The sequence below is a fragment of the Antechinus flavipes genome, chromosome 3, assembly GCF_016432865.1.
Source record: "Antechinus flavipes isolate AdamAnt ecotype Samford, QLD, Australia chromosome 3, AdamAnt_v2, whole genome shotgun sequence".
Lineage (NCBI taxonomy): Eukaryota > Metazoa > Chordata > Mammalia > Dasyuromorphia > Dasyuridae > Antechinus > Antechinus flavipes.
In genome coordinates this window covers 370,587,188-370,602,535 of record NC_067400.1, presented here as the reverse complement: position 1 = coordinate 370,602,535, position 15,348 = coordinate 370,587,188, and the positions used below count along the sequence as shown (strand labels likewise).

Here is a 15,348-nt window from a genome sequence, read left to right as displayed (position 1 = left end):
GAGAAAAACTGAAAAAAAAGAAAAGATCATCAAAATGACAGAGTTCTTTTTACAAATTATGGGTCATAGGAAGAGAGGTTCCTCTGATAAGAGTACTGTTTTGTGGGTTTAATCAGTGTTGTGCTGATCAGTGTTTAACAATTGGCTTTCTGGAAAAATGTACATATGACATTTAAATTTAGTCTAAATAATTAACATTTTCCCAATTAGTTTCTAAATTCTTAAAAATGAATAAGCATCAAATCAAGCCCTGTTCTATAGCATTTGCCCATCTCCAAATTATAAATGGTGCCACTGAAAATTTAGCAATTTTCTCAATAGGAACTGGTTTCAATACATCCTTGGAGTAAACCAAACACTAAATACATCAGCGGAGTTCCCCATCCTGTGTCAGCAATGGGCTATTGATTTTATCAATATAGAGTTGGAAGGACAATAGAAGTCCTTTAATACAAATCCTTCACTTTTCAGATGAGGAAATTGAGGTACAAGAAGATTGAGGGACTTATCTGAGTCCATATAAGTAATAAGTAGATGATTCAAGTTTTAAACCCAGGTCAGCTGACTCCAAACCTAACATTCTTTCCATTGTACTCTACTGCCTCTTGATAATTAGTTTCCTTGAACATAATCACTTTTTAGCAAATGTCCACTTCTGTGTATAATGTAAAATATATTACATATGTTTATATGTACATGTTTATTTTGTGAACAATATAAAATATTGTTCACTTTCAAGAGTAAGTTTGGGTCCTGGAGACAATTGTTCCATAAATTAAAACTGATTTTCCTAAATTATATAGTAAAGCAGACATTCATTCAACAAATAATTATTATATACTCTTAAAAAATAAAAAAAAACACTGTATTAAATGAACACATCTTTCTATTTGAGCCATCAAAATAGCAAATCCATGTATACAGTTGCCACCAGTACAAAACCTTTGGTCAAAGGCAAATGGTTAATTTAGTTTTCAGTTCTGGTAAGTTTAAATTTTAGTCTCAAATTTTTTTTAAAAGTTAAGAAAAATTTGATAATTCTAAGTGAGATTTAGAAATCAGTTCTGAGATAAAAATAACTGAGAAATAGCTAAATAAAACTTGACTCTGAGGAACAGAGTCCTGAGAATCCAGTAACTCAGTTTTGTTTTTCAGCGACTCTGTAGGCTTCTGGCACCAAACTTCTGTCTGGCTAGAAATTGCTACAGACATTGTTATATGTCTGGCACAGACAATTGGATAAGTTTTGCTTCTTGGAGTTCTCCTTGTCTTTTTTAATCATCTGCCTCACACATAATCTCTGTCTCTGTCTCTGTCTCTGTCTGTCCTTCTGTCTGTCTCTCTCTGTCTCTGTCTCTGTCTCTCTGTCTCTGTGTGTGTGTCTCTCTGTTTCTTTCTCTCCCTCTCTCCTTCCCTCCCTCCTTCCTATCTGTTTTATATAAACATAGGCATTATATATATACATATATATGTAATATACATATTCATTCATACATACATTCAAAAATAAAACACACAAACCTCTACATATACATTATTTGTTTTTCTTTCTTTCCATAAGTGTTTTATAGTAGAGATTCAGTAGACAACAGCCATTCTCTTAAGGATCTAAGATCCTTAGAAAGCGCTCTCACATAGGAAGAAAACCCTTAGGTCTATAACTGAAAAAGGAAGGTTATTTTCTTTTATGATACCCAAAATTGTCGACTGTTTTTCTCTGTTTAACTATCAAGTGTATATGTATACATGTGGGTATGTGGGTATGTATGTGTTTAAAGAGAAGATTGCTTTTGTTATCTAGCATTTGACTTCATTATTTGGCACTGACATTCATTAAGCAATGAATGCTTAAGTCATCATTTTTTGGAGAAAATTGAGCAATATGCTATTCTAGAGAGCCCTAAAATGTCATGCTTTCCCAATTTGTAAATATGGGAAGTGGTAAAATCGAATCTCTTGTGGTACAGGATTCAAAATTCCACAGAATCATTGAGATATGAATTGCATCACATTTTGATTGACTGAATAAAAGCATGCTCTTTACATGGCTCATTTCATTTCTGAAGAATGTATTACATATTGTAAAATAATTCTTTGTGGCTGGATGAATCTGACAGCCACCTTCATGGCCTTTGGAACAAATTGTTCCCATCTTCCCATTCCTCCGGGAGAAGTCTTCAAATATTTGTAGTAGATGTACTCCAAGTCATTGACAGCCTTGAGACATGTTAGTTACCTTTAACCTCCATCTACCAAGATGGTTTTGTTTTACCAGCATGTTTTACACATGCTACAGCTTTATGCAGCCATAGGTAACTAATACTATATTTAAAAAAATTATAAAAAGAAACAATCCTATAAGACAACTCAGAATAATGAAATGATGAACCAGAAATCCAGAAGAATGATGAATGCTGCCTACCTCATGAAAAAATGAGAAATATTTTTATATGTTTTGCTCAATTATGCTTATATGATACAAAAGTTTTATGTTCTTTTTCTTTTTTTCCCCCCAGGAAAGAGAATTGGAAAGGAAAAAAAAAAAGCAAATGATTTATAGTTGGAAATTAAAAAAAAAATTCAAAGAAACAGTCTTATACAGCAACTGAGTGAAAAGATTATGCAATCCTAGAACTTAGTAGTTAATATTTGAAATAACTGGAATGACTAGTCAGCAGTTGGGTTGTTTGCTTTATATAATAACTTAGGTGAAGTAGAACAGAAGTGTCAAACATGCTGCAGCAAAACTCCTGAGTGCAGCCCAAACCAGATTAAAATGTAATTGGGAAATAGTTAACCAAATAAATAAAAATGCAATAAAACATAGATCACATTACATTTTAAAACTAAGTCAATATGCGGCCTACTGGGATTGTTATGTACAGATTAGTAGCCCTTGTTTCTATTTGAGTTTGACAGCACTGATGTAGAATATAATACTGGATCACAGATTTAGGACCTCAGAGCTCCTTTGGTCCCACTCATTCATTTTGCATATTGGAAACCTAGCCTCTGGAGTTCCCTAGCTTAGAGACCTGCCCATAGATTCAAGTACAGATCTAGTTCTGTGTATATAACATACATGTTCTCCAGAGTCTCTCTTCTACGTATGTGAATCTTGATGATGCAGTCAAATCTTCTGAATCAAACATATGCTTCAGAATATCAATCTGCTCTAGTGGAAAGAACATTAAATTTAGGGTCCCAGGTCATGTATTCACACACCAGGAAATTCTGCCATTTCCTTAAGGAAGGTACTTAATCTTTCTGAGCCTCAATTTTCAACAGAATGGGTTGGTTAATATCTTAGATAAATTTTTCCCAACTCATTTACTTACTGTCCGTGTGAACTTGGGGAAATTATTTAACTTTTCTGTGCCTCAGTTTCTTTATCTATAAAATGGAAGGGTTGAAATAAATGATCTCTAAGGTCCCTTCCATCTCTAAGTGTATAACCTGCTAGTTTCATATTAATGGAAGAGCTTTAAAAATTTACTGATTTACTCTAATGCTCAAAGGAGAAAATTTCTACTTTTTTGTGTTTTATTTAGTTTCAATGCTTTTATAACCAACCATGCAATATGGTACATACTTTCTCTCAAAATTATTTTTTAAGTTATTAAAACTTCCATTTTCTAGTCTGTGAGTTTAAAATGTATTTAGGATGTCATTCAGTAATACAGATTCCATTTAGCTATCTGCAAACTGTTTGAATGCCATCAGAATCTCTTGATTAAATCACAGTTTTCTCACTAATTAAGAGCCATGTATTATTCCCTATATCATCTGTCAGATAAACAGTTTTTGTGCCTGCCAAAATAATATCTGGAGGTGTTCTTGTTTACATCATGTACTGAAAATATAAATAAAAAAGCCTTATTTACTATGTGTCACAATAATAACCTGAATTTCCTTTTCTTCTGTACCTTTAACCCAGATCTTTCTGTTGACATAGCTAATATTTAGAAGATATTATCCTAATCTCTGTTCCCAATTAACAAAACATTCCCCTTCATATTTTTAATTGTGATGTCCATAAAAGAACAGGAATTCACATTTGAGTTTTGTAAATATGGAGATGGAGGCATAATCTAAACTAGGAAGTATAATATGACTTTAACTTATGTTCCACTGAAGTAGGTTAAAAAGTTCAATTTAATTCAAGCATTGATTAAGCACCATATGTTAGAGGATCTATGCTAGGAGCTGAGAATTCAAAGACAAAAATGAAAATAATTCTAGTCCAGAAAAACTTAAATTTATCGAATTAGATGTGTTTTGGGGATAGAGGCATGTGGCAATAGATTGGAGAAGAGGGGAACATATAAATAAATAAGGACTATGTGTGTGTGTAAAGTAAATGTTAAACAAGATCATTATGGAGTAAAACATTATTAATTAACTTTTATACTTATCAAGAGTAATTTTTTTTTGAAGTGAGCAGGAATATGCATCAAAATGAACTCATTGGCCATATCCTAGGAGCTCCATCAATACCTTAGAAGGTATGGAGTCTTGACCCTTGGAATAATTAATGCCCATAAATACTTTAGTGTTCAATATTGTTCTCTGTGTTTTGATTTTCTATAGAATGTTTTTTAGCCCTAACATTAATGATGGACTTCTTTGAATTTCAATATATATAAAGTGCACTCTGCATACAAAACACTATATTAAGTACTGAGACATATTTCCATTTTAGATGTAAAGGGTCATAAAGTATCAATATAAGGTCTGTAATAACAGTGAAGGCCACAATGTTTGCATACTTTATCCCTCCTGGAAAGATTTCTAGGGCATTCTAAAGCTCATCAAAGCTCAAAACAACTTGCATGATCAATTGCCAGATATTTGAGGGCATGATGGAAATAGAAAAAGTTAAGTGTGTTTATTCCCCACTTTAGAAAGACTAAGCACAGGATGAGGAATCAAGTGGCATTTCTTCTCCACATTAAATTTTCTCTCTCCCTCCCTCCCTCCTTCCCTCCCTTCCTTTCTCTTTCTCTTTCTCTTTCTTCTTCTTCTTCTTCTTCTTCTTCTTCTTCTTCTTCTTCTTCTTCTTCTTCTTCTTCTTTTCTTCTTCTTCTTCTTCTTCTTCTTCTTTCTTCTTTCTTCTTCTTCTTCTTTTTTCTTCTTCTTCTTCTTCTTCTTCTTCTTTTCTTCTTCTTCTTCTTCTTCTTCTTCTTCTTCTTCTTCTTCTTCTTCTTCTTCTTCTTCCTCCTCCTCCTCCTTCTCTCTCTCTGTCTCTCTCTGTCTCTCTGTCTCTCTCTCTCTGTCTCTCTCTCTCTGTGTCTCTCTGTCTCTCTGTCTCTCTGTCTCTCTCTCTCTCTCTCTCTCTCTCTCTCTCTCTCTCTCTCCACACATAACTTGAAGGATACTTAGTGTAATGGCTAGAGAAGTTAATTTAAGTCAAGATCTAGGTTCATGTCAAGGCTCTAAAATGTATATTAAAGGATGACCCCAGGTCCAAAAAGAGGGACCCCAAGTGAAACATAATCCAATCACAGATTATAAAGTGTTTATTGTCTAAGAAGAACTTGCAGGGGAGAAAAGATCCTGCAAGGGGGCAGAGATCTCAGAGAGATATTAGCCGTTCAAAGGGGAGTGGGGAAAAGTGAGATATTTATAGTTTCTAGCTGTTTGGGGGGCAGGGATCAAGGGCTAAGGGAAAGGGAATATCAGTAGACATAATAAGTCCAGGTGGTTAGAATATCCTGAGCAAGGTTTTGAATCTGCAGCTGCTGCTCAAGATTTCTCTTGAGCTTTTTAGTTCTTGGCAGTTACAGGTATCTCCAAATTTAGCTAGAGTTCACTAGCAAAGGATGACTGGTATGTCAGACAGCTCTGATGCTCAGAAATCCTTCTAAGTGACTGTTTTGTAACATCATTATCCTGCTCCCCTGTGAAGAAAAGAAATTCTAGAATATAGTACAGTAATTACAGAGCCCATGTTCACACATGTATCCCAGGCCAAAGCAATTGACCATTCAGGGCACTAGAGACTATAAGCTACAGAGCAGAGGCTGATCTGAATTGGTACGTTGCTACTCCTATAAAATGTAGTCTGGTAAACAAACAAAAACCCAGGCTGAATCTCTCCTGAAATGCATTCTCACCACACAGACATATTGAGCTGGATGTCTCATCACACTCCATATGCTCAAAACAGTCATTACCTTTCCCATTATATCTCCAGGTCTTTGAAACTTTTCTCTATTTCTGTTAGACACTAGAGCCCAAGTATATAGCTTCAGAGACATTCTTGACTCTTGCCCTGGCTTCATTTTCCACAACCAATCAATTGTTGTTTTGTTAATTCTATTTATACATTCCTGGGATCCACCTCTCTCTTTCTATTCACGAGAAAACTATTGTATCTCGGGCCCTTGAACTAAATTCACCTGCACTATTGTAATAATAACCCTACTTCAGGACTCTCCCTTCTTTGACTATTCTTCCTTTTATATATGGTTAACAACTTCCCTAAGACATATTTGCTATTTACTGTTGTATTCTAAAATATTTGATGGGTTTCCAGTAAAATAATATTTTCTAAGACTGGTGTTTAAGACTTGTATTCTTATAAATTTGACTGAGTTCTCTCTATATTTTAGAAATGAGGCCTTCATTAGAAACACTTGGCTGTAAAAATTGTTTTCCAGCTTTCTGCTTCCCTTCTAATCTTGGCTGCATTCATTTTTTGTGCAAAATTTTTTTTCAATTTATTGTCATCAAAATTATCCATTATGCATTTCATAATCTTCTATAGCAAAATGTATATGTATATGTCTGTGTATATATATACATATACACACACACACACACACACACACACACATATATATATATATATATATAATGTGGTTGACTACCTTCACTATTTGATGAAAAGATTATTTTTATTAACTTACTTGTCTCTCTGATAACATGTTATTTTCTGAGATCACAAAGAACTATCTTATCATGCTCACACTGGGTTATCAAATATTTATTAATTATAACTGGGCACATATTTATTTCTGATTTTGATCTTAGCTGATGTTTGCTACATAAAAGTCTCACAAAGAATTCACTCTCAAACTGCATTTTTTAGAAAAAAAATAATTGTTTAAATACTAATATATTTAACATTTTTTCTTTCTAAATATGAATTAATATATATACTAAAACATATATTTTCCTTCAACTATGAAAAAATGCTATTTTTATCCCCTACCAAACAAAAATGTGCTTTGATTTTTTCATCAATTATGATGAGTTTGTGTTGATCCTTGCATCTTATTCCTTTTATCTATTACCTGGTGTGGCTAGCCATAATTTAGGAGTATAAGTTATGTGTATAACGGAGAACATAGCTAAAGGGTCTATATGGGTCTAATTGTTACATTAATTTGGAGTTCTAATCCAGTGGTTCTAACATTTAATAATGGAAGTTCTTCTAGTGGTTGGAGAGATAATGTCTTGAAGCATGATGATATTTATTTATGTCTAGTTCACCAGACTTCTGACATCTACAATCTTTCAGAATACATTCATGAAATCCCATAATCATAAATTGTGAATTATCTGGTATAGAAGTCCTCTTAGCAGCACAAAAATGTTATAAAAAACAGTTCATGCTTTGAGCTTTTTTGAGAAGTGGAACATTTTTGGCCTTTATTTGGATGTGTAAAATAGGATAGAAGGAGATATATTAAGAACAGAAATGATAGCAGTCAATAGAAAGAAACATGGGAAAAACTGCTTAAAAACATAGCGTTCTGGATCACTTAATGAAGGAAATATGTAATGCTAACACTATATTACAACATACTGTATTAATGAAAGTGTATAAATGTACTCCTTAGCAACAGGAAAATGTTTCTTTTAACTATATTACATTCAATAAAGCATGCTTCAAATATCATTGAAGTACTAACATAGACTTTAAGAAATCAGGAAACCATATAAATACATTTTCATTTATTCACTGAATATCCACTTGGAAATTGCACCAGATGTAAAGTCAGAAAACCTGATGTTGACTTCTGCAATCATGTTATTTAATACCTGTATATGACTGGACAAATCACTTGATGTCTCTGACAATAAATTTCTCTTCCAAAGAATAAGGAAATGAACCATTTGGCTATTCTATACTCAGATGCAGTTCTAAATCCTAGGATCCTTTACATTTTGAGTTCTTCCTATGCTTCTGTGTAGATTTTGTGTTTTATCATATCACTCTTCTTCCCACACCATATTGGTATACATATAATACATAGGTTATTTTTGTGCAGATATGGGAGTTTGGTCTAGTAGAAAGAGAAGAGATTTGGGGTCATGACTTCAAGTTTTAGAGTCATTTAGAATCACAAATTCAAGATCTGCCTTTGACACATTTTATCTGAGTAAATAATTTCTTAGTCAGCAATTCTAAGACTAAAGAGTATAGAGGAAATAAAACTTTGTATCAGGAAAAATGAGCTTCCATGCTGAGAATTCTCTGGGAAAAAAAAAAAAGTCAAGTCCCATCCCCAACACCCCCCAATAAACAAAAATATAAACAACAAAGGTCTACATCAAAACTAAAAACAAAAGTTTTGTCCCATGAAAGAATGAAAATGTCCAATCTTAGAATATTTAAGAAATTATATAAAGTTGTGTGAAGTATTGTGAAGACTATTGTTTGCCTATTCTGGAAACTTTTCTGACCTCACTAGTTTTAAGCCAAAGTTAGAGTGCAAATGGTTGTAGAAACTATTTTGTAGTCAAGCATCTAAGTCAGAGGTTGTTTCTCTTCACTGGTTGTTACTAAAAATTTCCCATCTGGACAAAAGAACAGTACAGTCAAGTTGTTTGAATAGAAGCTGGAAGGATGCTTTTCAGCTCATTGTTTCTTCCATTCCTCCCCACCTTCTTCCTTCTGTCCATGAGTATAAAGAATTCTTCAACCTCCATAAAAATAATTATGGCATTCAGTATAGTACATCAGAGATAGGAATCTGAGGCAATTACCCAGGAGAGTCTCTGAACAAGTTAATGTATTTGGAGCACAATGTTTGGGAATCACAGGGCAAAGTATTCCTGCTTCCCAACCTCCACAATTTGTGCCTGAAGCATTTCAGGCTCACTTCCTCCTTAGCCTCTCCTTTCACTTATTTCTTGCTTTTCAACCCCCAACTCATTTTCGGGATAGAGTGGAATAGATACTGAATAGAAAAAAATACAATTGCAATTATTTTCATGTCTTTTCTGGACACTGAGGTCAAAGGATGATCAAGTTAAAAGGCAAAATTGCACAGTATGAGCAGTGGAAGAAAAGGTATTACAGAGATAAGGGCACATAGTGGAAAACAAACTTCCTTTTTCTTAGTTTAAAACTAGGAGAACCATTACTAAAGTGATTGGGAATATATCATTGCTATCAAAAGACATACTGAACACAACCTCTTGGATAAACTGGAACTAAAACAATACTTGTGAAATAAAAGCTCTGTGGATATTAGAATTAAAGTTGATGAATTAAAAATATCTGAAACTACTCCTCAATTTGTACTTGAAATCAACTCCCAATATTTTACTGAATGTGAAATAGCAACATCTGACTAACAGACAATACAGATCTTTTTTTTTAGGCAAAATGATAATAAATAATCTCTCCCTAGTCCAATAAAATGAGCAAGTATACTAACTCTCCAAGAAGAATGACAAAGGACTCTAAAAAAAATTCCAACACTTTTTTTTTCTTTTCCATATAATTGGCTTTATATAACACCATCACCTCAATAGGGCTACATTGCTGCAATCAGAAATAGCCAGGAAGTGACAGCAGAGACACTAATATAATTAGGTTTGTTGAGCTAAAAATAGATTTGTTCATTTTAGTTTTGCAGCAGAAATTGCAGAGGCAAGAACATTAATAAATTTGTAAACATCATGGAAAGAATTGTAGAGAGGAACTGGAGCCACTCGAATACCACTTGGTTCCCGCTTGTCACACTGGGAAAAAAAGGATTTAAAAATGGATTAGTATCTTATATTGTTCAACTATATCGATCAAAGAGATATTAGAAATAGTCCCAGAAAATCTATGGTTATAGTAACTTACTGTAAAATCATACAAATTATTTTTGTTAAATGTATATATTTTATTCATTTGGGAATTCCATAAAAGCTAAGTATTTTTCATTGTGTTAACAATAGATTAACATTTATTGGTTCCTCTAAATTGTTAAAAGCAGTTTTCCAAATCCTGATTAAAATACTATGCATTTGAAAAAGATAGCTACAGACATAGAAATATATATATCCACATAGCAGAAAGATATATATGTACATATATATCCATATATTCCATATACATATATGTATATTACTTTTCAGATATTTATTAAAAGTCATCATTTTGCAAAATTGTATGTATATATGTCTATGTAATTTTCTAACTAATTATTATATTAAAGCACTGAAGTTTGCTCACTTATAAAATAGAGATAAATAATAATACCTACTATATAGGATTATTGTGTTGTAAGGATCAATTGAAGATAATTTAAAATACTTGGCAGATCTCAACATGCTATATAAATGCTAGTTGTTATGTGTATATGGAAAGAGAGAGAGGAGAAAGAGAGAGAGAGTGAGAGAGAGAGAGAGAGAGAGAGAGAAAGAGAGAGAGAGAAAGGAAAGGAGGGAGGGAGGGAAAGAGGGAGAGACAGAGAGATAGAGATTCAGAGAGACAGAGATTTATAGTTTCAGAAATGGCTAAAAACTTCAGGCACATGTTGGACTAGTAAGAATTGACTGGTTAAAGTATTGCCAAACCTAAATACAAGGCATAGCTCTAAGTAAATGACTGACTTGGGGACTGAAAATCCAATTAGATGATTCAGTCTTGAAACAAATATAATAGTAACTAGCATTATAACAAAATTTCTAAGGTTAGTAGATTTAGTGGATCTGAGCTCACATTTTATTGTAGCAATAATGAATGCAAATGAACAGAATAAATGCTAATGAAGTAGATTATATGATAATAAAGATAATAGTAGTATTTTTGTTGTTGTTTAGTCATTTTCAATTGGTATCTGACTCTTTGTGACCCTATTGGGATGTAAAATGACAGGAATAACTGAAGTGATTTAGCATCTCCTACTCCATGCTCATTTTATAGATGAGAAAACGAGGCAAACAGAGTTAACTGACTTGCCTAGAGTTACACAGCTACGAAGTGTCTGGGGCAGATTCACAAAAATGAGTCTTTCTGATTCCAAGGCCCGTGCTTTAAGCCACCTAGCTTCCCCTAGTACCACAATTTAGTACTAACTTTTATACAACATTTTAGTGTTTGCAAAGCACTTCAAAATTATTATCTCATTTTGTCCTCATAACAATTCTGGAAGCTAGGTGCTGTTATTATCTCTATTTCCATGAGTCCCTACAATAAATATTAATGATTCATCTTATATAATAGTCAAAATCATTGACATTTTTCCTGCCCTTTTAACATAGATTTGTGCTTCTTATCTGGCTGTTGTGAGATAAAATGTTTATATATAGCTTTTTATTCCATCTCAACTCTGACTTTATTGATTTTAGTCATATTTCACAATTTCTACAAAATAAGTTTTACTTCTATTTACTACGAGTTATTTAAAAGATATCTAAATTAACATTATTTAAGATCATTATCAGGAAACTTTTCAATCTTTGAGATTATGTCAGCTTGGTACTATTTTTTTTTAACCAATATCCTAAGTATCTGTCTAGAGCTGTAGAGTAGGGTAGTGCAAAGAACTCCTCCCAAAGCTCCATATAAATAAAAGAGTTTGCAAGCCAACCATCTCGTTATTTCCCACCTGGTTGTAATACTTTGAACTAGATCCCACCTTTCCCACACTTCTACTTACTAACGTCCCTTTCTATCCCCATTCCCAAAATTTCAGCTCCCTTTTTTGTGTCATCTTTCACATTTCTATCACTAGAACATAACACATTATCTGACATATTAGTGGCACTTATATTTATTGACTAATTGATGAGATCACTGAGAGGCAATAAGGCTAACATGTTAAAGGATAGATGGCTCTAGAGTCACAAAGATGTATATTAAGATCCTGTGTCTAACACAAATTTCCCCATATTAACAAAATTATGGGTCAAGAAAATTTTAATTAAACTATTAACCAGAAAATAAATATATTTGGGCAGGTAGGTGTTGCAATATTAAGAGCAATGGCTCTGGAGTCAGGAGGGCCTGAGTTAAAATATGGCTTCATATATTTTCTAAGGATGTGATCTTGATGATTCACTTAATTTTAATTGCCTCCCAAAGAAAAGAAAATAAATACACTGACATATTCAATGTCATCATTACTTATTTTTGTTCATATCTTCTGTCTTGTGGAAATGTGGTATGAAACACTTAAAAGAATGAAAAATTTCATAGTTGATGCAGCAAAATATACTTTGACAATTCTCTGTAAATTAGCATGTTCTCATTTTTTTCAAGTTCACAAGCGAGTTTATTAATTTTCCCAGAATATGGAAGTTTCACAATAGAGGGTAAATTTTTTTAGTTAATGCAAGAGCAATATTCAGATTGTATTTAGACAAGACTTAATGAAGTTGAATCTCTTAGACTGAATTGACAAGTCAAAGAGAATCAGTTCATTTGAGACAATAGATATGGCTGTTTTCAATGAATTGATCTGTTTTAAACTGACCAAATAAATTGTATTAGGGCTAGTTGTCATTTAAAAATACCAATGGTATTTCCAGTAATTAAAACATTCTCTCTTTATTCCACAAGTGATTTTCCATAGTAATTATGTTGTTCACCACCCTAAGGAATATTATGTAAAATAATCATAATTATTCAAATTTATATGACACTTAAGCTTTGCAAAATATTATTTTTATAACAACTTTGTGGCAGCATCCACATGAGGAAACTGAAGCTCTGAAACAGAGAATTAAATGAATGGACTATGTTCATAGTGGTAGCAAGTTAGGACTGCAGCCTTGATTTTCTGATTTCAAATGTAAGACTTAGTTTTTATTATATCACACTATTTCAGTTTAGACATAACAATTTTTAAAAAGTCTTTGTGTGCTTTCCATATATCTTTATACATATCAGAATCACTGGTATGTCTCATGATTGAAAAAAATTTAGTAGGGGTCACAAATAAGGAGAAACAAAAAAAATAATAAAGGGAAAGATATTATTGCTTTTTAAGAGAGGAATGGGGATGAGCTATCTTTTTTTTTTTTTTTCAAGTCTTAAACTTAGGTTGAAAGTGCAGTGAGGACTCCAAAGTCCAATTCTACCATTGGTCATCTTGGAAGCTTTGATAGATTTAGTTTTTTTATAATCTTGACTGGTTTTATTTTTCCTTAGGCAACTTAATATCCCCTGACTTCTGAAAATTTACCATACTAATGCTGGACTTAGTGTAGCATCAGATCACTTTAACCCTACAACATTTTAGAACTTTGGAGTTCAACTCTCAGCTTTCCCAAGCAGAAGAGATGATAAAAGTGAGTCACTGTTCTTGTCTAAAATATCATCTTGAAAGAAATGTCTTTCCTTATCTTAAAAAAAAATGTCCATGTACATTATATAGAACAGCACATAGTTTTGGGGAAAAAAAGAATGAAAGTTTTTATTTAAAAAAACCCTATAAGTTATGTTGGTTCTTACTAGAAAAGGAAAGATTATTTATGGGAAAAACGTTTAATTTTGACCCTGAGAAATGGAGTTTTTAAAAATTGTAAGAAACAGATCTGATAAGTTCATTTATAAATTTACAATTCTTAGTAGTTATTATGTGCCATTTTAAATTGCTACCAGTAAAAATCTTCTTTCTATGCAACTTCTTATAGATAAAACACTACCATTAATAATAATAACATGAAATAAAAATAATGCATTGAAATATAATATAAAGAACAAAAAGATACTTTATAAATATTAATGTGACAGCTGAAGTAGAAAGCATAATGGCCTAGAAATCAGAAAACCTGAATTCAAGTTTTAGCTTCAGTATTTTGTGAACTTGAGCAATCATCTTATATCTCAGTCTGAAAACAATAATACATTTTTGCAAAACTGCATAGGATTGTCAAATAAGATAGGGTCTGTGAAAACACTTTGAAAATGAAATTATACATCTGTGGATATATATGTACATATATATAATATTTTAGTACAATGTATTCATATTGATCTTTGAGGAAAAAAAAATATATATATATGTGTGTGAAAATATATGTATTTTTAAGTATATAATGATACCCTGAAAATAAGATAAGGACACTAAGAAAAAAATACTTATTGTTATCCTTTCTAAGATTACAATATCCTCCAAATTTTTTCATATATTCTCTCTCTGTATATCTATCTGTTTATCTATACATGAAAACACACACATATATAGATATATACAGAGACATATATATCTTCCTATATATTCTCTCTATATATAAAACTTCTCATATAAATCTTCTATATATATTGTGTATGTATATATATTCTTATATATTCTCTTTCTATGTGTGTGTGTGCATGTGTGTACCTTGTGCCTAACATATAATATCATTCCAAGCATTTTACTGTACATTGACTCAGACTAAAAATTAAAAAGAAAGTTTACTATTCTTCAAACATTAATTTGTTTTTGCTTTAGTTATAAAAAATCATGCTATTATCTTGCCAAATAGTTTTCTAAAAACAATAAAGTTCATCATTATTATAAAATATTTTTAGAATGAAGTTTCTATCACAACTTGTTACAAAAAAGATGTGTTAGATATTAAATTGAAGTGAAGAGAAATTGCTGGAATGTGCATTTCATTTTACCCTTATTTAAAGAGAATTAATAGGAAAATCTGTTTCACAAAAACATATTTGTTTTTTTTTCTTTTTGCAGAAATTACAATGCCCATGAATATGAAATATATTAAATATTTCTTCATGGATAATATAACATACAGAGTATGAAAGGACTATTAAATTCAGACAATATCAATCACTAAAATATAAACTGTGGAAAAATACCTACAAAACAAGGAAAAGAAACTTACAACTACGCCTCTCTTTTCTAGTTCTTGAAAAACCCTTTTCATGGGAATGGAAAAGGTGAGTGTTAGTTGGCATCCTCGATGCTCTATATGTGAGGGAGTCATTATTTTGACGAATGGTTTATTTGGTGCTGTTTTATCTTTGCTGTAGTAATGTTTGATCAGGTACTCCATATAACCAGTAAGCAAAATAGATTTTTTCCTTAATGTTTCCATCGTTGTCTGACTAAAGATCTGCCAAAAGTAAAACAATTAGATAAAAAATTTCTTACTGAAATATAG

The 15,348-nt window shown here is 32.1% G+C and overlaps 1 protein-coding gene across 1 annotated transcript in view; it reads right to left on the bottom strand.

Moving 5' to 3' along the window:
- Positions 1–9,697: 9,697 nt before the first annotated feature.
- KYNU (kynureninase) overlaps positions 9,698–15,348 on the bottom strand; it is a 138,139-nt gene continuing 132,488 nt past the window's right edge. The window contains exons 13-14 of the mRNA XM_051985816.1: positions 15,070–15,300; positions 9,698–9,981 (exon numbers count right to left, since the gene is read on the bottom strand). Of these exons, the coding sequence (XP_051841776.1) occupies positions 9,859–9,981; positions 15,070–15,300 (354 nt within the window). The 3' untranslated portion in view covers positions 9,698–9,858. The remainder of the gene's footprint in view (positions 9,982–15,069; positions 15,301–15,348) is intronic.